Here is a 23,048-nt window from a genome sequence, read left to right as displayed (position 1 = left end):
AAGCAAGTTATGTAAATTATTTTTTGTATAGCCTAGTTGTAAATTGTAGCATATATAGAAACATAATTTCCATTGTAAAATGTAAATTGTATTTAGTTTGTCATTTACTATTGTTATAAATTGAATAATGAACTGAACTGAGACACATGATGAAATTATGTGTCTTTGAAAAGAACCAATTCACAAATTGTGAGATATGGAAAAACACAAATGTTCTATCTCTACAGCAGGTGTTGTGCTGAATTCTGACCCACGCCAGATTATTTCACCCCCTTAATCCCCAGTGTAGATTTACGATTAGGTGCTGGCGTTAGGATTAGCCAATCAGGTAGCGGCTTCATCAAGGAGGTAAAAATAGGCACAAAACCTGTTTAGCCTACACTTACTATTTCTGCCATATATTTATAGTAGTAGTATGGTAGTATGATTTTACCAACCAGTTTGTTTTAAAAAAAAAGCTGAGCTTTCACACTCAGATGCACCAATGGAACGTGCTTATGAAGCTCAAACCTGCTGTCTAGGCATGCAGCTAGATTTTGAGACACGGACTCACGTCAAGTGTCGACTAGGCACTATTAACTTTTTCACTGCTGTTTTTAACAGCATCATTCTTGTGTTGTAATAAATTTCATCCCAATGTCATTTTGATGATGTTTATATGGTAAAATGACCCACAGGTATAGTTCTTGAGTATTATAGTATAGAGTATTATAGTATAGTATTGAGGAACGGTTGCATAAACTGCTTAGACTAGTCTTAAAGTTAATCATTTTATTGTTTGTTTTTTCAAGACAGCCCAATTCATATAGATTCGTCTAATTTAAATCCCAAAACACTGATTAGCCCCATCTAATCGCTAGTTGGTCATGGTTCTTAAGACACAGGCTACATCCGAAATCGCATACTTCTCTACTATATAGTAAGCGAAAAACAGTATGTGACAAAAGTATGTCCGAATTCACAGTAGCCTACTCATAAAAATAGTAGGCAAAAAGTACCAGATGACTTCTTTCGGCAAGATTCTTTAGTGTACAAACGATGGATACTTTACTATCCCATGAGGCCACGGGACAGGATTTATGAATGGCAGTGAAGTGACACAACTGACGCTGGTAGGTCACATGATAACGTCAACATGGCAAATGTAGTGTGGATTACATTCTTACTACACACACTCATACTAGAACATACTTTTTAGCAGTCATGAAGTAATTACTTACTCAAAATAAGTAGCCTACATTCTTATTTTTTCGCACGAAGGCACCTCACGAAACTGATTTCGGACAGACTTGAAACAGCGTAAGTTTAGGCTAATCATCTACAGCATAAAGAAAAAAAGCTTTGGTGAGAACTAAACATATTTAATTACTATAATAGAAATTTCTCACTAGAAATGACATCAGAAGTGGAAAAAGTTGGTCAGAAACAAACATTTACACACAAACTGACCACCAACCGCAACTTCCAGACACCATCTTTCTTTTTCTAGCTCAACTGTCACCGAATGGAACGCATAGGATTGTGGGATATCAAAGGCAGCAAAGGATACATCTATGCTGCCTTCAAAAATCGATCAGGTGAAGGTATCTCAGGAGACAGGAAGTGATTGCATACGAAGGTGCCTTGATGGCTTCCTACCTTGGAATGGGTCCTCCAAAGGCAACGTTTTAAGTTTTCGGCTGCAGCCACAGTCTTAACTTAGCAGTTATGTTTATGCAACTGGACCCTGGAGTATAAGAATAGATTAAGGCCAATAGGGCCAGTGCCCAGGGGCTTCAAACGGAGGAGTCCAACAACCGTACACCATTTAGGCAGTGCTTGAGTATGTGCCAGTAATGTAATAAAACACAAATCACTTAAAATTAAAAATGCAAGGCAATATCACAATTAGGTTTAATTAAAACATTAATTACAAGGTGTCCAATATTCAAATCCTGGATTTAGTTGGATTTTACTGCTATAAACATAAAACCCTGTTTTCTATCCCTTATAGAAAAAAATAACTTCACTTTAAAGTCAGCATGAAACTGAAGTCTTTTCTTCCTTATTGTGACATATATCCAAGTGAAATGGCTTCTAAAACAAGAGGGGGGAAAAAAAAAGCAGGACTGGGCTTGATTTTGTCCAAGGATTGTTTGGAGCGTTCCTGCAATCTCTGTGATCTCATGTGAGTGACAGGTTGACCCCTGCCCCAAATGACAGCATTTTTATTTTGGGGTCAAAAATCCCTTTAATAACTAAATAAAAATATTGTTGGCCTGATATCTGTTGTATAACAACTAGTGTCTCTTTTTTTCATCCCATGTGACTTATTTAACATCCGTTTTGGAAGGAATTCAATGATATTCTACAACCTATTCTGCTTTAGATATGATGGTAGCTCATGAAAACACGTCTATAAAAACATATCACTCCCCAGTTAGCCTACATCCTATCAATAACCTTTTGATACCAGTTAACTCACTGTCTTTGGTTGCAGTTATACATCTTTTTTTTTTTTTTAGATTTTCCAAGTTGACAGTGTTTACAAGTTCGGTCGGTTGTATGTGTATAAAGCCTTGTCATTTTAGCACTCCTTTAAAAAAGAAAAATGTGTGTTGAGTTTGAGATGCTCTGCGTTGGCCTAAAGATATCAATATTTGATAAGCCAACTGCAGAGTAAACTGGGTTGTATCACATATCCCTGGTCTAGTTTTTGAATGCTGTGTGCAAATGCGAGGGAAAAACTTGAACACCACACTCTCATTCAGGCTCATTCTTAAGAAGGTGCATGATTGTATTAATGGGGAAGTACCTTTTCAGATTTCCCATCACCTCTCCGTATATGCAGGAGAGGCCTAGGAAGGTTTCCTTACAAAATGACAATTCAGAGAATACGCTGTGCATGGCAAATCCATTACAACAAGCTTTGATAACTGCCAAAGGCCCAAAATGCACAACTGTACAATAATGCCTTCCACCTGTTTTCATTTACATATTCACAAAAGAGAAATTACATATAGAAGCAGTTGCAATACTCGTGAAAAAGGTAGAAAAAGAACGTTTCGTTGTCTTTCTGAATAATTTAAACTGCTGTGGCAGGACGGGCTAACAGAACCAGAGAATACAAGCATCCAAACGAAGAGAAACAGAAGTCATATAGTCCTTCACGTCAACGCGGAGCTGACATGTTACAAAACAACGCAAGAGACAAAAATGACAGTTCGTCCCACCTTTACATTATGGATTGGGAGCAAGCCGTTGCAAGAAACGTTCAAGATTCTTACATTTTCTCAGATCATTAAAAAGAAAATGGTTATACTTCATAAAAAAGAACATTAATAATAATTGTAATAATTATAATAATAATTACAATGACAGAAGTAACAGCTGATGGTAAATAATAATAATAATAATCAGTCCTGTACAATCAGGTCAGTCCTGTGATTGGCCACAGGCTGTTAGAGGACCCATGGAGACGTCAGGGCTTTGCAGTCTTTTCAATGGCTTCAGCTGTAAAAATGGGTCGCTTGGACAGGACATTCTGACCGCAGATCCTTTCTTAGGTCCGCCCGTCACTGAGAGTTGAAAAAAAAAATCTCTCGAGTCACCTGGAAATCGAGTGTTATAGAGATGCTGTCAGAGTCTGTAGTACAACGCAAGACACCTATTGAGAATAAAATAAAAAAAATAGTTCAATATTCAGTATCTTAAACAAATAAATTGCACACTAAAAATGACACACTAAATAGCCCTAGTTGAAAGGGATACATGATTAAAAAAAAGACTAAGTATGGGTCAGAAAGACTAATATTCTTGAGGATTTTAAAATATAAGAAATATAAACACTACCATTCAGAAATTTGAAGTTGGTAAGATTTTTGAATGTTTTTGAAAGATGTCTCATGCTCACCAAGGCTGCATTTATTTGATAAAATACGCAGAAAACCGGCAATACTGCAAAATATTATTGTAATTTTAAAAGAACTTTTCTATACATTTTTTAAAATGCAATTTATTCCCATGATGGCAAAGCTGAATTTTCAGCATCATTACTCCAGTCTTCAGTTTCACATGATCCCTCAAAAATCATTCTGATTAGCTTATTTGCTGCTGAAGAAGCATTTCTTTTTATCATCAATGTTAAAAACAGTTGTGAGGTTTATGTTTGTGGAAACCATGATAAAAAAAAACATTCAGGATTCTTTGATAAATAAAGAGTTCAAAAGGACAGCATTTATTTGAAATATAAATCTTTTGTAGCATTATAAATGTTTTTACTTTCACTTTTAATCAATTTAATACTTCCTTGCAGAATAGAAAGTATTCATTTATTTATTTTAAAAATTATACTGACCTCAAACTTTTGAAAGGTAGTGTATAACCATATTTTATATTTGTAAATGTGATGGAAGGGCTTTTATTAATTATTGCAATGACCTACAAATTTACCTGTGGAAAAAAAATGCATATAAATTCGATTAACTGTGTCGCAACTGAAGTGGCGCATTTCAAGTACGAGAATCCATGAACTTTATTATTAGATCGTTTTATAAGGCTGCACAATATATTTCAACCACTTAAAAATAGGGCTGTCAAACGATTAATCGCGATTAATCGCATCCAAAATAAAAGTTTGTTTTTACATAATACATGTGTGTGTACGGTGTATAATTATTTTCTATATATAAATACACACACATGCATGTATATATTTAAGAAATATTTGCATGTATATACTGTGTATATATATTTATATTATATATAATTTATATTATATCTAAATATTTTATATATAAATAACACATTTTCTTAAATATATGCATGTGTGTGTATTTATATATAGAAAATAATTATACTCCGTACACACACATGTATTATGTAAAAACAAACTTTTATTTTGGATGCGATTAATCGCGATTAATCGTTTGACAGCCCTACTTAAAAATCATAATATAGCATAGTGCTACTGTGAAATCACAAAGTATATGCGCTGCAGGTTTCAGAGTGAATTGTGACACTTTATTTAAATGCGTGCAGGTTGTGTTTCTCAAAGCAGCTCCGTTCACAGTAAATGCTGCTCTACATGAACTCAGTCTCTGCATATGCTGTGAGTTTGGGTTTCCAATAACGTGCGTTTGGTAACACGTATATAGTCTGACCCCAGCGAAGTGTAGCACTGTTATAATTTACATGCATGGAGCGCATCTCAGCAGCTCAATTAACAAACTCCATCTCTGCATATGCTGTGAGTTTGGGTTGCTCATTATATTCATCTGGGAACGCACGTGCGCCAAGTCACTTATAAAAGTAAATCACTATGCCAACACAGGAGAATACATCAATGTGTTTCTAAATACCTGTTTTCAAAATAAAAGTTTAAACCCTAGTTTAAAGTTTAAAGGCTAGGTTCACTAAAGGTTCGCTTAGGTCTATTTTTATTACCACATAAAATGTATCCGATTACTCGATTAATCGTTGAAATAATCGACCAATTACTCAATTACCAAAATAATAGTTAGTTACAGTCCTAGTCAGGAGACCCGTACCTGCTCATCTGGTCAACAATAGCAGACAGTCGTCAAAGTAGAGGTCAGTCCAGTTCGTGAACCTCATCCTGCAGGCCAGAGGGAGTACGGCTTTGTTCAGACACCCTCTTGGCCATTATTTCCCATTGTGGAGCCAGAACTTTGGGTTTGGGCCCTGACACACATAAAGAGAGAAAGAGAGGAGATCAGTCCATCTATATACACTGCTCAAAAAAATAAAGGGAACACTTTTTAATCAGAGAATAGCATCAAGTCAGTTAAACTCCTGGGATATTGATCTGGTCAGTTAAGTAACAGAGGGGGTTGGTAATCAGTTTCAGCTGCTTTAGTGTTAATGACATTAACAGCAGGTGCACTAGATGGGCAACAGTGAGACAACCCCCAAAACAGGAATGGTTTTACAGGTGGAGGCCACTGACATTTTTTCCCTACTCATCTTTTTTGACTGTTTTTCACCAGTTTTGCATTTGGCTAGGGTCAGTGTCACTACTGGTAGAATGAGGCGATACCTGGACCCTACAGAGGTTGCGCAGGCAGTCCAGCTCCTTCAGGATGGCTCATCAATACGTGCCATTGCCAGAAGGTTTGCTGTGTCTCCCAGCACAGTCTCAAGAGCATGGAGGAGATTCCAGGAAGACAGACAGCTACTCTAGGAGTGCTGGACAGGGCCGTAGAAGGTCCTTAACCCTTCAGCAGGACCGGTATCTGCTCCTTTGTGCGAGGAGGAACATGATGAGCACTGCCAGAGCCCTACAAAATGACCTCCAGCAGGCCACTGGTGTGAATGTCTCTGACCAAACAATCAGAAACAGACTTCATGAGGGTGGCCTGAGGGCCCGACGTCCTCTAGTGGGCCCTGTGCTCACTGCCCAGCACCAGGGAGCTCGATTGGCATTTCCCATTGAACACCAGAATTGGCAGGTCCGCCACTGGTGCCCTGTGGTTTTCACAAATGAGAGCAGGTTCACCCTGAGCACGTGACAGACAGGAAAGGGTCTGGAGAAGCCGTGGAGAATGTTATGCTGCCTGTAACATCGTTCAGCATGACTGGTTTGGTGGTGGGTCAGTGATGGTCTGGGGAGGCATATCCATGGAGGGACGCACAGACCTCTGCAGGCTAGACAATGGCACCCTGACTGCCATTAGGTATCGGGATGAAATCCTTGGATCTATTGTCAGACCCTATGCTGGTGCAGTGGGTCCTGGGTTCCTCCTGGTGCACAACAATGCCCGGCCTCATGTGGCGAGAGCATGCAGGCAGTTCCTGGAGGATGAAGGAATGATACCATTGAAGGGCCACCACGCTCACCTGACCTACGTCCAATAGAACACCTCTGGGACATTGTGTTTCGGTCCATCTGACATCACCTGGTTGCACCTCAGACTGTCCAGGAGCTCAGTGATGTGCTGGTCCAGATCTGGGAGGAAATACCCCAGGACACCATCCGTCGTCTCATTAGGAGCATGCCCCGACGTTGTCAGGCATGCATACAAGCACGTGGGGGCCATACAAACTACTGAGTACCATTCTGAGTTGCTGCAATGAAATTTCAGCAAAATTGACAAGCCTGCTGCATAATTTTTTCACTTAGATTTCCGGGGTGTCTTTGAATTCAATCCTCTGTAGGTTGATCATTTTCATTTCCATCAAACGATGTGGCATCCTTTCGTTCATAACACATTACCCAGTCCATATTAGTATAGATATCCAGCATGATATTTTTCCCCATTGAGATCTGATGTGTTTTCAAAGTGTTCCTTTAATTTTTTTGAGCAGTGTATGTTGGTAAAGAAGTATTTGCAGCTAAATGTCAAAATAAATAAATTAATACATAAATTAATTACATAAATTAAATAATGTATAAAAATAAAATTAAATATATAAATTAAATATATATATACATATATACTGTATATGTGTACATATATTTGTATTGTGTACTGTATATTAATTATTGTGTACATTTGTAAATGTTAACTGTGATAAGAGAAGGAATAAATCCCTCTATACATATTGGTAAAAAGTATTTGCAGCTAATAGTCCAAATAAATATAATATAATATAATATAATATAATATAATATGAAGTGATAAATCCCTCTATACATCTTAAATAGTATTAGTAAATAGTATCTGCAAATAATTGTCAAATATAAATACATTAATATAAAATGTATTTACATAGAAATGAAATATATACTGTACATGTTTGTATTGTGTTCTGAATATTAAATATTGTGTGCATATGTAAATATTAATTGTGATAAGAGAGGTCATAAATCCCTCTATACTTGTTGGTAAAAAGTATCTACAAATAATGTTCAAAAGAAATATTTACATAAATAAAAATGTTTATAATCTATAATATGTACATCTATTTGTATTATATATTACATATTGTGTGCATTTGTAAATATTAATTGTGATAAGAGGCGCTAAAAAACCCTCTATACATGTTGGTAAAAAGTATTTGCATCTAATTTCAAAATGAATGTAATGTAATATAAACTGGTTGAGTTGAGTGATCTTCACATAAAGAAAGCTTTTTATGTGGCGCACGGAGCTGCTGCTTATGATCAGCACTCCAAATCAGTCACTTATGAGATTCAATTTTAGTTAGGATGTTACTTTTGAAGAGTATCAAGGCAGCTTACTAGGTTTTGGGGGAAAAAAGAGAGAAAAGAAATGAAAAAGCTACTGTCTTTGAGACTCCAGTCACTGCTACATTCTAGTTTCATGAAGGGTCATGTCACCCTATTGGTTCTAAGAGGTACTACAGGCACTCTTCTGCTAACCCCATCCTTTACATAATACATGCGGCTCACATGACAAAGGACCAGGTTTGAGGACGGCAACATGGAAACGAGCCATTTATCACAAATCACATAACACCAACTGTAACAATACGTGCATAAAGACCCCAAATGTAAAAGCTATCTGAAAAATCAGTATGGGGTGAAAAAAACGGATTCGCTGCTTCGGACAGAATGGTGCCAAGCTCATCAGGAATTTATATAACCGCTGAACATTGGTTTCTCTCCAAACCCTTCATAGAGACAAGAGGGTAATGAAGCACAATGTGACAGGGGAGCATACATAAGTGTTCCTAAAACCCGTGCCACGTGTTCGGGAAGCCCTCCTTTTGAATCGACATTTACAGTGCCTTTACTCCGTGTTTTTGGGGTCTGATCTCCCGCAGGACTAATGATCCATGTGAGTCACGGCTGATCCGTTACCATGACAACCCTGAAAGCCATTCAGAGATTAAAGTAGCGCGTGTGTGTGTATTTTCCTGTATGGGGGTTGGTGGAGAAAAGAGTGGGAGAGTTTAAGACAAGTGAATGAGGCATGGCAAGAAGAGTAGGAGGAGAGTGTGTTGTGTGGGCAGCACAGAAAGAGCGTCTTGCACACACAACCCGAGCTTACCGTCCAAGCCGTTGTGCTGCTCGTAAGAGCGTTTGCCCAGGATGGTTGGGGAGCCGTTGTTGAGGATGGGGGTGGATTTGATGGGCGTCAGGCTGCCCATGGAAATGGTGGGTCCTCGTGGAGGATCTGGTTTGGGTGGGCAAGGGTGGGCCTCTGGAACATGTTTGGATAAAACATGGTTAAAATGGGTTTGCTTTATAAAACAAATGTAAAAGTTTTTGAAGACAAGACAAGCTTCACTCACCCAGATATCTAACCACTGACTCCAAAGGCTTCCTAACTGTTTGCTTTAGAGGTGCAGGCTTTTTGGACAAATCTGGCAACCGCACAGCACCTGAAATATGTAAAAAAATATATATTTAAAAAATGAAGAAACAGCATTAAAATGTTATGTTCTAATTAGGTTAAAACTTACATGGTAATACAGTAAAAAGGTGAAAACACCTCAAACAACAAACATGCTTTTCATCATCTTTTGATGTTTTTTTTTTGGGGGGGGGGGGGGTATAAAAGGCAAAACAATTATTTTATAAGAATTTCTTTGTTAAAAGTTGTAAAAATGTATTATTAATATTGGAAAATTAATATTTGAAAAACATTAGTCCACCAAATCAGTCACATGGTGCAGCCAACATGCAGAAACACGCAGAAAAAAGAAGAAACACTGCGAACCCTAAGGACTGTGTTAATTTCACTTATTATATCAGATCATTTGATCTTTTCATGACAAAGTTCAGGCTGTAAGATGCCATTGTATAACCTCCCAAATCAACTTGACCATATTTATTAATTAAACATCTGTAAAAAATACTTTTTACCTTGAAAAATATCATTAAAATGTTTTTGAAAATAATGATTAAGATTTTGGTCACACTACAATAAGGTTTCATTTGTTTACATTAGTTAATGCATTAACTAGCATGATCTAACAATGAGCAATACATTTGTTACAATATGTATTAATCTTTCTTGATATTAGTTAATAAAGTACAGTCATTCATCGTTAGTTCATGTTAGTTCACAGTGCTAATGTTAACAAATACAACTTTTGTTGATTTTAATAATGTATTAGTAAATATTAAAATTAGCATTAAGATTAATAAATGCTGTAGAAGTATTGTTGATTCTTAGTTCATGTTAACTAAAGTAGTTAAGTAATGTTAACTAATGAAACCTTATTGTAAAGTGTTACCCTTATTTTTAAGCTATTACTTTTTACTTGATGGCCATTAAATGTAAACTTTTCTTGAAAATAAAAAGAAACCAACACAAAAATACAAAACGTACATTTCTCTAAGAACTTGGCGCATGTGTTTTAAGCTAAATCCCATTCTTTCCCTGACAAATCTTATTTGTCAGTAACCCACAATTTATTATATAAAAAAACACATTAAATCACTCCACAATTCATAGATGAATTCCATAATAATAAATATCATCAGAGCAATTCAAACTTGAAGTAGCACAGTCATGTATGACAGCAAATACTCACACTCGGCTTTGATAGCGGCAGTGTTGACAGGTATGTACGGGTGTCTAGCCAAGTATCTGGATCTCAACAGGTCCTGGCAGACGCGTCGAGCCGCTTTCGTCACCTGAGACGTGTGCAGGAAGAAAGCCTGTCTGGTCTTAACGGCAAACTTTGGGCTTCCGCTGTGTCTCACAGGCAGACCGTGAGGACTCTGAACACAGACAGCGAGATGAAAGTCAAGTCCTGGGTGACAGTTAAATCTAAATATTGCATTTTAAATCTGTTGAAGTGAACAAATTCCACTTTTAAACATAAATGAAAGACAAAGTTTTGCTTATTCACTCCTTCAGGGAGGGCATTCATTTAACAGTCACAAAGAGGCATAATAAAACAGAATTGCACAGTAAAAGAAGAAACAGACTAAATAAAACCGACTCGTGGGGAGAGAAAGAGAATTTCATGTGAAGAATTGACTCTGAGCCCTGTGGAGCATGTTTGGAGAGAATCCACTTCACACCCACCATGTTGTTGCGGTTGGGTCCGGGCCTCTCTCCATCCAGTCTGGTTGGCATCTTCAGCCCTCCGTATTTTTTCCAGTAAGTCCAGCAGGAGGCACACAGTCGGCACTGCATGTTGGGCGGCCCCCATGAGTACCACTGATACGAGCTAGTGGCTGCACACAAAAACAAAACACATAAAGCTCCATCCAACACGACTCTGCTCTACTCACTGTAGTTTAACCTTTGACCTGAACTCATATTAAAGCAAACACATAATGGAAAACTAGCTTTTTTACTTATTCATTTAAAAAAGATCCTCTTTATTGTAGTATTCAGTCTGCACATGCAGGGGGCATCATTACTTATGACTTGCTTATTTCATATTAACCAATCATAACAGATTTCATTTACATGTAGAACAGTATTACTTTTGTATTATTTATATGTACTATTATAGTTTACATTTAAATTTTAGTATTTTTATGTGCTTTTTGTCAGTATTATTATAATTATTTTAATCTTTCGACTTAGCTATAATTTATTTTTATTTATTTTAGTAGTTTCAGTTAGTTGCCAAAGCTACATTTCTCCTTTTAGTTTGAGTTTTAGGGTGTGTTCAGGCTTTGTTGGATTTGGTTCAATTAAAACAAACTCTGGTGCGATTGCTCTGTTAGTGCGGTTCATTTGAATATGTGTGATCGCTGCCATTGAACCCTGGTGCGCACCAAACAAGCGGGCCGAGACGACCCGCCTTTTCAGGGGGGTTCGGTCCGCTTCCAAACGAACTCTGGCGTGGTTTGACTGCAATATGAACGCAATCAAAGACCAAAAACAGAATGTCACAAAATGCTAGGTTGCCCATTACAGAAAATATTTCAGAAAATATGAATAAGTGGTGTGTGATTATGTGTCCTTCTGTACAGATTTCATTATTCAGAACAAAACAGTTAAAGATTTTTCTTAATGACTTAAGAAAATTTACTGACCATAAATATTTTTTACCAGCCATGAAACATTAACATTAATCATTAAACATTATTTCTTTATTAAAGTTACAAAAGTTATACAGTCTAAATGTTAATCAAAACAACAAAAGCCAGCAGCAGGAATATTAGACTGCTGTCACTTTAAGAGCTAATGCACAGATTCAGTATACTCTTTCTCAACTGTTTACATTCACTTAAGACATAATTTACTATGTTTATGAGGATACTTGCCAAGATGGGAATTTTTAAATGATTTCGCTCGAAAATGCCTGTTCAAGTTCAAGAAGTGAAAGAGAGCTCAATTTAGTATTCATGCTGTCTGAGATGCGGATTTCTAGGCGCGCGCTTCGGATGTTTGTGCACAGAAAGCTTCTCATACTGGGAAGTAACAAATTGGGTTCCCTTTCGCGTGTTCTTGCACTTAAATACTTAAATTGGCAAGGCTTAAACTTTTGTCATGATGCATGTACACATTCATGGTCTCCCAATATTGCAACATTGATATTGATTATATCTTTTCTCAATCCCTTAAATTGCAAAGAGTCCCTGAAATAAAAAAAATAAAAAAATCTATTATAGTTCCTGTAGCTAAGACTAGGGCTACAAAGGAACTTCATGTTTTTGGGTCGGTAGCTCTTACTTCAATAGTTCTGAAGTGTTTTGAGAAAGCACTTAAGGGAGAAATTCTACAGCAGGTCAAAGATAGTTCTGATCCTTTGCAGTTTGCATTTAGAGAGGGCAGGGGTGGAGGATGCTAACCTTACTCTTAAAATGATTGTTCAGACATCCAGAAAAGCCAAAGACCCATGCTAGATTATTATTTATTGATTTCAGCTTTTAACACAATACAGCCACATGTATTGGCAGAAAAACGTGTTTCTCTTTTTAACTTGGATCTTCATATTACATATTTTAATAATTAGCAACAATAACACTGATGTGGAAATGCATGTTTAATTCTATGTCAGGGAAAACTACAACTGTAGTTTTTGATGCGAGTAACCTTAAAGGGATAGATCACCCATAAAAATAAAAAAAATCCAAACCCGTAAGACTTTCGTTCTTCTTCAGAACACAAATGAAGATGTTTTTGATGAAATCTGAGAGCATTCTGCCCCTCCATTGACAGCTACGCAACTACCACTTTGACGCTTCAAAAAGTTCATAAAGAGATCGTAAAACTAATCCATATGAATTGAGCGGTTTAGTCCAAATTTTCAGAAATGACATGATTGCTTTATATGATGAATAAAAGCCTAAATTAAATCTGTTCATCATATAAAAACAATCGAGTCTCTTCAGAAATTTTGGACTAAACCGATCAATTCATATGGAATTGCATAGTTGTCAATGTAGGGACAGAAAGCTCTCAGATTTCATCAAAAATATTTTTGTGTTCCGAGGATGAACGAAAGTCTTACATTTTTGGTTAATCTATCCCTTTTACTAACATTACGGGGGGGGGGGGGGGGGGGGGATGTTGCAAAACTGTAGAATGTGCTCTACAAAGGGGAAGTGCACCATTTTTTTGGACGTACAAATGCATTTTCATATTCCAGTTTAATGTCACCTTTAACATTTCAAGTACTTGACAGCAGGTCAAATACTCACTGTAGCAGCTCTCGCACGCGCGACCCAATCCCACGGGCTGGCCTGGTGCTCCTGGAAGAGCCCCTGCTCCATTCACCAGCCCTGGTTTCACACTGTTCATGTTTAATTGGTTAGGGTTGGGCTTGTTACTGTAGGAAAAAAGCAAACAAGGGTTACTGGATTTCATCTGGTCAAAGTGCAAGCACTCAAAGCTTATGGTGAAATGAAATCCAGGGTTGAACCTTGACTCGTTGAAGTACTCACTAGTTTGGGATGTAAACCTGCTTTAACTTGCTCTCAGCTTCAGCTGCTTTTAATCGTTTCTGCATGAAACAAGAACCAGTTAGTCTCAGTGTGAAAACTATCTAGGTTGTCTACCTGCACACAGAGACTTGAGACAGCCGTGTTGTATTACCTGCTGGACGTATCTGTCTGTGGTCTTCCACATGTAGTAATACTCTATGATGCTGGTTAGAGACTTCCAAGGAAGCTGTAATAATAAATAAAAAGGTCATTTAGAATGTATAATTCACTAATATCAAAAACAAAATGGCTGTTTTTTACATTTAACCCCATATTTGTTCAATCAAAAAAATGAAATAGTCATTATTTACCCTCATGTCTTTCCAAACTCCTAAGACATTTGTTCATCTTCGAAACAAAAACATATATTTTTAATCAAATCTGAGAGTTTTCTGTCCCTCCATGCAAATCTAAACTTTGACGCTTCAAAATGCACTTAAAGACATTGTAAGTTATCCATATGAATCAAATGATTTAATCAAAAGTCTTCTGAAGAGACTCAAATCAATTTATATAATGAACAAATTTAATTTAGCCTTTTATTCACATATAAACATTGATCAACAGTGCAAGTGTTTCATTCGCATTTGCTATTAAAAAGATGTGTGCGAACTGTAAAATGTATTTAGGAGCATGAGTGCGAATAAAATGTCTTGAATATCCTAAATGATATAACAAACGTGTTAATTATCATTTTAAGAGGTCTTCAATTTAGGGCTAGGAAAACAAGAAACCTCAAAAGGATATGATTTAAGTATAAGTATGACAACTGCAGGTTTCAAAGTAAAAACGAGGCCCTGTTGTGCACTCAACAGGTTTTAGAGCTGTTTACATTGCCAATAGACTGCTTATGATCTACTGTTGAGGAATTATGACAATGTTGACTTTATGGTGTTTATATTGTAATATGTTGGAGATGGTTGTAAGAGTGCACATTTTATCTCCCTTTCCCTTATCTTTTTAAAAGGGGGAAAAAAGCATAAGCATTTCAAAATAAGAGTCCCAGTGAATTTCAGCCTTTTTTATAATTAAAAGTCTCATATATATATGTTATTATTGGTATTATATTGGTTATCAGGTATTACATGATGAACTCTTGTTGCTTCTGTTTGGGCAGATACATTTTGATACATTTGCATTGCACCCCAAAAGTGCTTCTAAATGTCTCAGTTTAGGAGTGTGTGTGCTCTTAGGGAAAAAAGTATGAACGAACGACTGGAATACACCATGACTAGATCACCGAGTCAGTTTCACTAATTGGATTAGTCCAAATCACTGACTAATCCAGTTGCAGCGGCTCTTGAGGTGCAGCTCAATGCAGGTTTAGATTATGATGTTTCATATACAAAGTTTTCTTATGGCTTTAGAAGATTTGAAAATGAGTCATATGAACTTGTTGGGGTGTTTTTGCCACTTTGAAAACTGTTGTTGCAGGAAATTAATTTAAAATATCAAACAGAAAAAGAAAAAAAAACACCAAACATGCGAGTAAATTATGACTGAGTTTTCATTTTAGTGTGAATATCCCTTTAAGGAATCTTTCTTGCTCTTATTAGAGCAAATATGGTCATTATGGCAAACAGAAATCCAGCTCCATTTCCCATCCTTTGTGTCCCTGAATAAGCTGGTTCACTTCTTTAGGGTGTGCCCATTTTCCATGACAGGCTCCTCCCTGTTTCTCTAAGTAGACATTTCTGATGGAAGCCCAGCGCTAAAACATTCAGCACTGCACATACAACCATCAACCACCAGGTGGCAGAGTTAAACATGCACTTGGCACACTCAGTGTCCCCTGAACAAAGGCAGTTTATCAGTCATTACTGCCACAATTATCTTAGCATATGCTGCTCAGATCTTTCTAAAGCCACACTATTCTGTAGCACAAAATATAGGAATTCAATTTGATCACTCTTCTGCTTGTGTAAATACTGCTTGGGAGGAACTTACAAAGTCTTGCTGGATGTCAGTGAAGTCTTTGCCGTATTTCTCGAGCGCTTCCTCGAACAAGTTGGCTTCAGATGCGCTCCATTCCTCCATTTCATCCCTGCAGAGCACCGGCCCACCCTGGGGTACCAGCGCCGCGATGGCCCGTGTCATGTCGTAGCCATTCTTATGCAACGTGTCCATGGCGTGAAACTGAAGATAAAGCATTTGAGATAAGAAAACACGATAATTGTTGGCTCAAATCCAATATACGTCACCAAACACGCCATTGTTTTAGCAGTGTGTTGACAAGCAACTCTAAAATCCGAATTGCTCAACCCTGGGAACAACACAACACTGATACTAGACGAAGAGGAATTGTGTGGGCAGCACGAGAGTGTGTGTTTATGCATGGGGATGTTGCCCTCTGGCGCCTTTCCTTCATGTTTTGTACACAACGGGCAAAGTTGGGTGGCAGGAGAGCGAATACCCTGTTCTGCTGCTCTTCTCGCACAGCCTATAGGCAGAGACTGAACAGAGCTGGCAACAGGCCTGTCGCAATTATTACATAATCGCCTGGTGGAGATTATTTGATCTAATCGTGATTATCACTGTGCACTTTAAATTCTAATCACATTTTGCCACCCAAATTATGGAGTTCGTTTGAGCATCCTTACATGAGTCTGAGTGAGTTTGGGGTAGGGCTATCTGTTCGACTGACCAATGGCAAAGTGTTTGCGAAACCAGTTTGTAATAGTCCTTATTTTTTCAATTATGTTTGGCGCACTTTGACACACTTTACATTTAAGCAAAATTGAAACTGAAAATTATAGACACTGACACAGAAGGTGAAACCAAAACTGATCATTTTAAAGTAGCCTTTGTTTTGAATAAGTATACATTTAATTAATAATATAATATAATATAATATAATATAATATAATATAATATAATATAATATAATATAATATAATATAATATAATATAATATAATAATTGGTGTCAATGGAATAAAATGTCAATGCAAACAACTTTGAAAAATATTGAACAAACCTAAGAGTTACAATTATTCAGTCTGTGTTGTTTAATGCAATTTTGACTGTAAACAAACTACTACAAACTGAGTTGATGCTTTTGTTGACCATTATGATGTGCAGAACAAGCTTGAATAAACTTTTGGCTGATATAAACAACCGTCCTTAAAAGAAGAACTGGCTCTTATGTTCCTTTCTAATTAAAAGGGATAAAAGGCTTTTTTTCCATTTCTATGTTTTTATGTATCACACAAGATGCTGGATTAAATGGCCTTTCACTCTCTAGTGCATGGGCAAACAAGTAAGGCTACCTATGCAAGCATGAGAAAAGCATTATTAATGTGCAAATAAAATAAAAAGTGAATACAAACTGAACTGTGAATTGCATTTGACTGCAATTTGCTTCCATAGATTGTTGGGCAGTTGCACATATCTCACTGGATTTATCCATTAAACTCTCACAGCATATACAGAGAGGTCTGTGTGTCTCAAAAAACAATATATTCTGTAAACGCAATCTCTTTTCCATCAATATATCATCCTTTAGCAGTCACATTAAAACTAAACCTGGATCTTTTCATGTGCACAGTGCTTCACTTCATTGCTTCTGTAATCAGATGTTAACCGTTTCAGTTCAAATTTGCAGGCTATCTTCTCTTTCAGACAAAAAACAAACATGATATTTTATGGCATTTATAGCTGAAAGTTTTTGTGGCTGAAATCGTAGTGTATCCCTACAGCTTACCAGACAAAGCTAAATAACGAGATGAGATTTGGAAAGAGGAGCATACTAAAAAAAAACTGATGAAAATATGATGAAAAAGCATCATTGAGGCTTTCAGGATTATGTATTTTTGAATGAGTCATTTATTATACCTCTACTCAACCATGACAGGAGTCATTTTAATGATAATAACAGTAGAAATAACATTATAACTACTATTATCTGGCCATAATACACTTTAAGATGATTCATTGACTATAAATACAAGAAATAAAATATTCCATTAGCATTTACAACGAGTTTAAAAATTGGACAAGTGACTCAAAAATGTTTTTTTTTTTTTTTTTTGGAAATGTCTGCCTTTAATTAGTATGAACCTGCTGAGCTTAACTAAAGTGTGAAGTGTTCCGGCTGTGTGTGGAGTGCGCGAGAGTGAGAACATGAGATGTGCCGTACCAGTGTGATGTCTCTGGAGGCTGCCGCAGCGCTCATGTGAAGACTGGGCTGCCGAACTGAACTGCTGCAGTCTAGAGCCCGCGCAAACGTACCCACAGACCTGCAGGGGAGGGGGGGTTGGGGAAGTTTGAGAAAAAGAGGGAAAAAAATGTGAAAGAGAATGAGGGAGTGAACTGAGCAAAACATGCAGTTTGAAATAACAAAATGAAACATTATTTTGGAGGCATCTTCAGAATTTCATAGTTGAGGTTTTGTTGTTTATGGTCTTTTAAACTCGGTGTTCTGTTCACAACAGATTGGCGCACGAAAAATAGAGCAAAACCGTTCACGCTGCAGAATCTTACCGAGCCACGACGAGGAACTGGTCGATCTGTTTCTCGATGAGGGGGCTGCTGGGATCCCACACCTTCTCCTCCAGTTTCTCAAGCTCTCGACCATCATTCTCTCCTGGCAAACCAACAGCCACAGATCACATTCACTACAGAACGCATACTGCTTTGAAAAGAGACTTTTGCTTCATCTTCTTCCTGAAGCCAACATTCATCTAATGTGAACTCAATTTAGTTCTTACAATTTTATTTTCCACAGTTTTTCCTTTTGTGTACCATAAAACAAAGCATTTTATCTATCAAACCAACACACTAAACACCACTACACTACTCTGTATCCCCCCAAAAATATATTATTAAATATACACTACCAGTCAAAAGTTTAGTAGATTAATAATGCAGTTTTTTTTGTTTGTTTGTTTACAAGGCTGCATATATTTGATAAAAACAGTACTATTGTGAAATATAACTCTTAAATGTAATTTATTCCTGTGACGGCATAGCTGAATTTTCAGCATCATTACTCCAGTCTTCAGTGTCACATGACCCTTCAGAAATCATTCTAATATTCCGATTTGCTGCTCAAATTTCTTATGATTAACAATGTTGAAACCAGTTGAGCTGCTTCATATTTGTGTGGAATATTAATATGAAGAAAGATAAACACAAGCTGAGATAGTGTTGAATATGTTAGTGGTCTCATCTGAAGGGCTCAGAGCTCTGGCTGTCTAACTCAATATGGTGAAGAGACATCTTACCCTCTTTGAGGAGGTCAGTGATGTCCGCCTGGTACTTATTGCCCACTCTGATCTCTCCCTTATCAGCCAGCAGAGTCTTCTGCTGAGGATCGTACACCAGCGAGTAGAAAAAGGCATCCTGCAAAACCAAGAGACACCCTAATAAAGTCTAGGCTCAAAACTTACTGCACTAAAGTACATAAACGTAAAGCTTGGATTTGCGCTTCACTGTGTCCCAAATGGAACCCAAACACTCGCGGTCTTCTTCCGAGTTCACACTTTCGTGACGTAGTCGTAGTGCCACTTTGACTGTCGGGTAGATGTCTGCTGCAGAGTGTGCTTCAAGTGTGCATCGAGGGCGCTTAAATTGGCTGCTTGCGAGCAACCCTTCTAAAACCTAAAATGACAAATGGAACACCCTAGGGACTTGTGGACTTAACGGACATGTGCATGCGGTGGCCATTGTCCACAAGACTGAGAGTGCACATGAAGTGTGCCATCTGGGACAGAGCCCAAGAGAACAACTCACAATAAAGAAGCTGATATACTTCAAGCGAATTCGAATTTCAAACAAAATCAGGCTAAAGCGGAATTCGTTTGGAGTTAATTTCGTCAGATCGGAACAGCTTAAACTATCCGGAAGAGTTCACTCTGGCTGGTAAACACCATTGAACTACCATTGCAATTACGTAATTTGTAGGCCTTAAGGGTGGAAATCTTCTCTGGCTTATTTCTTCTGTTCAGTCAGTCGAGGTCAGATGCAAGAAAGAACAAACACAGGAGTAGAAATTGAACTTGAAATTCGAACTGAAACAGTCACGGACACTGCGTTTTCAAGTTTGAAAAAAAAAAGCTGGTTGCTTAATATATTGTATAAAGCGCTATATAAATAAACGTAATGTGACTTTACTGGAGAGCTGAATTGGACAGCATGTGCAAACATCGCTATGATCAGAAGCTTTCTTAACTGCCGTTTTCTCACCGCTGTCAGTTTTATTGTGTGTTTGTGTAGTTATTGAGAGGAAAGCGCGCAGCACATATTTATATATTCTTTAACACTTTATTTTACAGTGTCCTTGTTACAAATGTTACATATACTTATTGTTACACGTTACATGTAATTACTATAGTAATTACTATAAATTGTGCATAATTACATGCAACTAACCTTAACCAAACCCTAATCCTATAGTAAGTATATGTAGTTAATATTACTCTGTACTTAAATGTATAATTACCCTGTAACAGAGACACCTTAAAATAAAGTGTAACCAAAAAAATCAAATCCTCCTAACCCTATAGTAAGTACATGTTGTTATTTAATATAACTCAGTACTTAACTGTAACAATGGCACCTTAAAATAAAGTGTAACCAAACACACGCTTACAGAAGTATAAGGTATTTCAAACTTCTTTTGAAAAGGGACTTCACCGTGAATATATAAGGGAATTAAGTGCAGCGCACGAAACTAATGTGCATGCATACTCATTTAAAGCATTTTTTTCTCTTTTAATATAAACAAAAAAAGACAAATGAACCAGTGAAGGCCAGTGTTTGATATATTAGAGGACTGGCTTTACAGAGTCTCCAGTCTCCTCATTACTAAATATGAGGAGGAACATACTGGGTCAACACACTGAATTATTCATTTGGATCGGGACTCAAAACTAGCTCCCATACACACACACACACACGTCAGATAAACATTTCCCTCTTGAAGACATACTGTGTACGGAGATACTAAGAGTGAAAAGCAAATACATGCAAACTAAAGATTTTGCACATGCATACAAACACCTTGGCATAGTGCTGTGACACTCACCTCTCTGTCTAAATAGGACTTGAGGGCTTCCGTCTCATTCAGAAGCGTAACACAGCATTTCCCCCTGAAAACGCAACACATAACACAGTTTTAACGCTGGCTGGACTGAATCTCACAGTCCCATATGTCGTTAAACTGATCTCAATTACTAATGCGCAGTTCATTAACAGTGCTGCTGGACAGAGATTCGTACTATAGTGAAATTGTTGTAACAGTAATCATAACAATCGTAACAATAAACGTTACAATCACACAGTGTCTGTGACTGTTGCCTGGTTGTAGTAAGACAGGTGTATTAATTCACAATATCTAAATCTCACCGACTGAGCTTGGGGTTAAAAATAAAATTTAGGAAGTAAAAAAAAAGAAAGTGAAAAGAGAAATATCAAACAATGTTATTTTCTTTCTGTAAAAGTACACTTCTAAGAGGTTTTAATATGCATAAAGTTTGAAAACTTATAAATAAAAAAACAAAACTGGTCCCCAAGATATTAAGATACAAGAAAAGATGCTCAAGTCAATCATTAAAATTTATTTGTATTTTTTTTTTATTAAGTTTGCATGAATTAGCACTCCTGACAGAACCCAGTAGACCAAGAAAAGATCAAAGTTAAATGCAAAAGTTAAAACTGGAGCAGTAACATACGCAAGTAAATATGAAAAATGGCACATCTTGGCCTCTTTCCAGCATCGCATCAATAAGAATTATAGCAAAAGAGCCATAAATAGAATTTAAAAAAATTAAATGCTACACTGCAAAAAAAATATTTTTCTTATTCAAATTTGTCTCGTTTCCCAGTAAAAATATCTAAATATCCTTAAAACAATATCAAATAATTCATCAGTAAAATAACAGTTGTTAAGACTTGTCAGACAAATCTGAGAAAACGTAGTGAGGTTTATTTTATAAACTTGTTTCCCCTATGAAGACTATTTCACCTGTTATTTTTCCCAAATAAATCTATCTTGTTTCAGGAATACTTAGATGTTTACTGTCCTGGAAAACAAGACAAAAATACTGAATAAGAAAGGTTTCTTGGCAGTGTAGCCAAAGCCCTCAGATTTGAGTAAATCCTGCACTTAACATTCATTAGCTATTGTTGTGGTTAATGCCAGTCACATTTTAATAACTTTTAAAGTTAATTATCTCTATTTTTAAATGAAAAGGTTTCCAAGCATAATCCTCTTTTGGTATTTACTGCCAGTATCCTTGTCCATGTTTTTTGGGTCACTGCAAAAGGTACAGTAAGGGAGGAGGAAAATGCTAATCAACGTTATTTTAAAATTGAGTCACTCGATTAATCGTTCCAACCCCTGAGAGGCTTGATGCTGGCCATCCACCTCCCATCACCAAACAACAGTGAAGAACCCGTTCATCCAGAAAGGATTAAGGTCAAGCTCGCTCCACCCTTGAGTCTGACTTTCTCCACAAACTCGAAAGAAGATTTACACGTTCGTGAGATCCAAGTCGATCCGAGACAGACGTGACCTGGCCAGTGAGATATGGTGGTTGAAAGCGCAGCCTTCTGCTGACTGGCAGCTTTCCTGAGAACATTGATTACCCAGCAACTTCCAAAATAAAAGTGGGAGTCATGATTCTCATGAAATGGTTCTATTCACATGTATAGATGACTTGATGAAATATACAAGCCCTTGAAGCAAAAACGAGATTGACTCAATCTTCACCTGCTCTCTGCCGGATTCGTACCAATGAAAGAGCAGCGTGAATGAACGAGAGGCTATCACTGTTCTGTGCTGGGGATTCCATCAGGCCAGAACATGAAAAAGACTGAAAGAAGCCGGGATGAGCGCTGACGCTAATGAGAGCGTGTCTAGTTGGCTGCAAGTGAGAACACGTATATCGACAAAGCTTTTGTAGGTTACCTGATGTGTGTCGCAGGCAGAGACTCCAGCTGTCTAGAGAGGAAGAGCTCTCTGTGTCTCAGCTGATGCTTCTGTATCTCTGGGAGATCCACCATTTCGGGGTTCTCCATCTCCTCCTCCATTTCTCCTAAAAGTGAAAAAAAAAAAGACAAACATGTCAATCACCTTCACTTGTTCAACCTTAATCAATATTACAAATGTGATTCTGTATGCTGATACTAATCGGCAGATTTCAACATACTGAAAAAATTTCAATCAAAGTAGGTATAATACATAGGCACCATAACAGTTTTCAGTATAAAAGCAGCATGTGTTTTTAATATTAGCCATAACA

At 37.2% G+C, this 23,048-nt stretch overlaps 1 protein-coding gene across 2 annotated transcripts in view; it reads right to left on the bottom strand.

Moving 5' to 3' along the window:
• Positions 1-2,502: 2,502 nt before the first annotated feature.
• Positions 2,503-23,048, bottom strand: part of mta1 (metastasis associated 1) — a 42,824-nt gene continuing 22,278 nt past the window's right edge. Inside the window, exons 4-18 of one of the 2 annotated variants that reach the window (XM_079852963.1) lie at positions 22,715-22,841; positions 20,831-20,894; positions 19,029-19,146; positions 18,286-18,388; positions 17,942-18,041; positions 15,752-15,940; positions 13,917-13,991; positions 13,766-13,824; positions 13,523-13,650; positions 10,947-11,098; positions 10,447-10,636; positions 9,199-9,288; positions 8,955-9,107; positions 5,529-5,682; positions 2,503-3,590 (exon numbers count right to left, since the gene is read on the bottom strand). In XM_079852963.1, the coding sequence (XP_079709089.1) occupies positions 5,573-5,682; positions 8,955-9,107; positions 9,199-9,288; positions 10,447-10,636; positions 10,947-11,098; positions 13,523-13,650; positions 13,766-13,824; positions 13,917-13,991; positions 15,752-15,940; positions 17,942-18,041; positions 18,286-18,388; positions 19,029-19,146; positions 20,831-20,894; positions 22,715-22,841 (1,658 nt within the window). In that variant the 3' untranslated portion in view covers positions 2,503-3,590; positions 5,529-5,572. Of the gene's footprint in view, positions 3,647-5,528; positions 5,683-8,954; positions 9,108-9,198; positions 9,289-10,446; positions 10,637-10,946; positions 11,099-13,522; positions 13,651-13,765; positions 13,825-13,916; positions 13,992-15,751; positions 15,941-17,941; positions 18,042-18,285; positions 18,389-19,028; positions 19,147-20,830; positions 20,895-22,714; positions 22,842-23,048 lie in introns of both variants that reach the window. The other variant, XM_079852962.1, reaches the window with a different exon arrangement.

This window comes from Squalius cephalus (assembly GCF_949319135.1).
Source record: "Squalius cephalus genome assembly, chromosome: 20".
Lineage (NCBI taxonomy): Eukaryota > Metazoa > Chordata > Actinopteri > Cypriniformes > Leuciscidae > Squalius > Squalius cephalus.
Note: the sequence above shows the minus strand (reverse complement) of the source record. Positions and strands in the feature narration are given on the sequence as shown.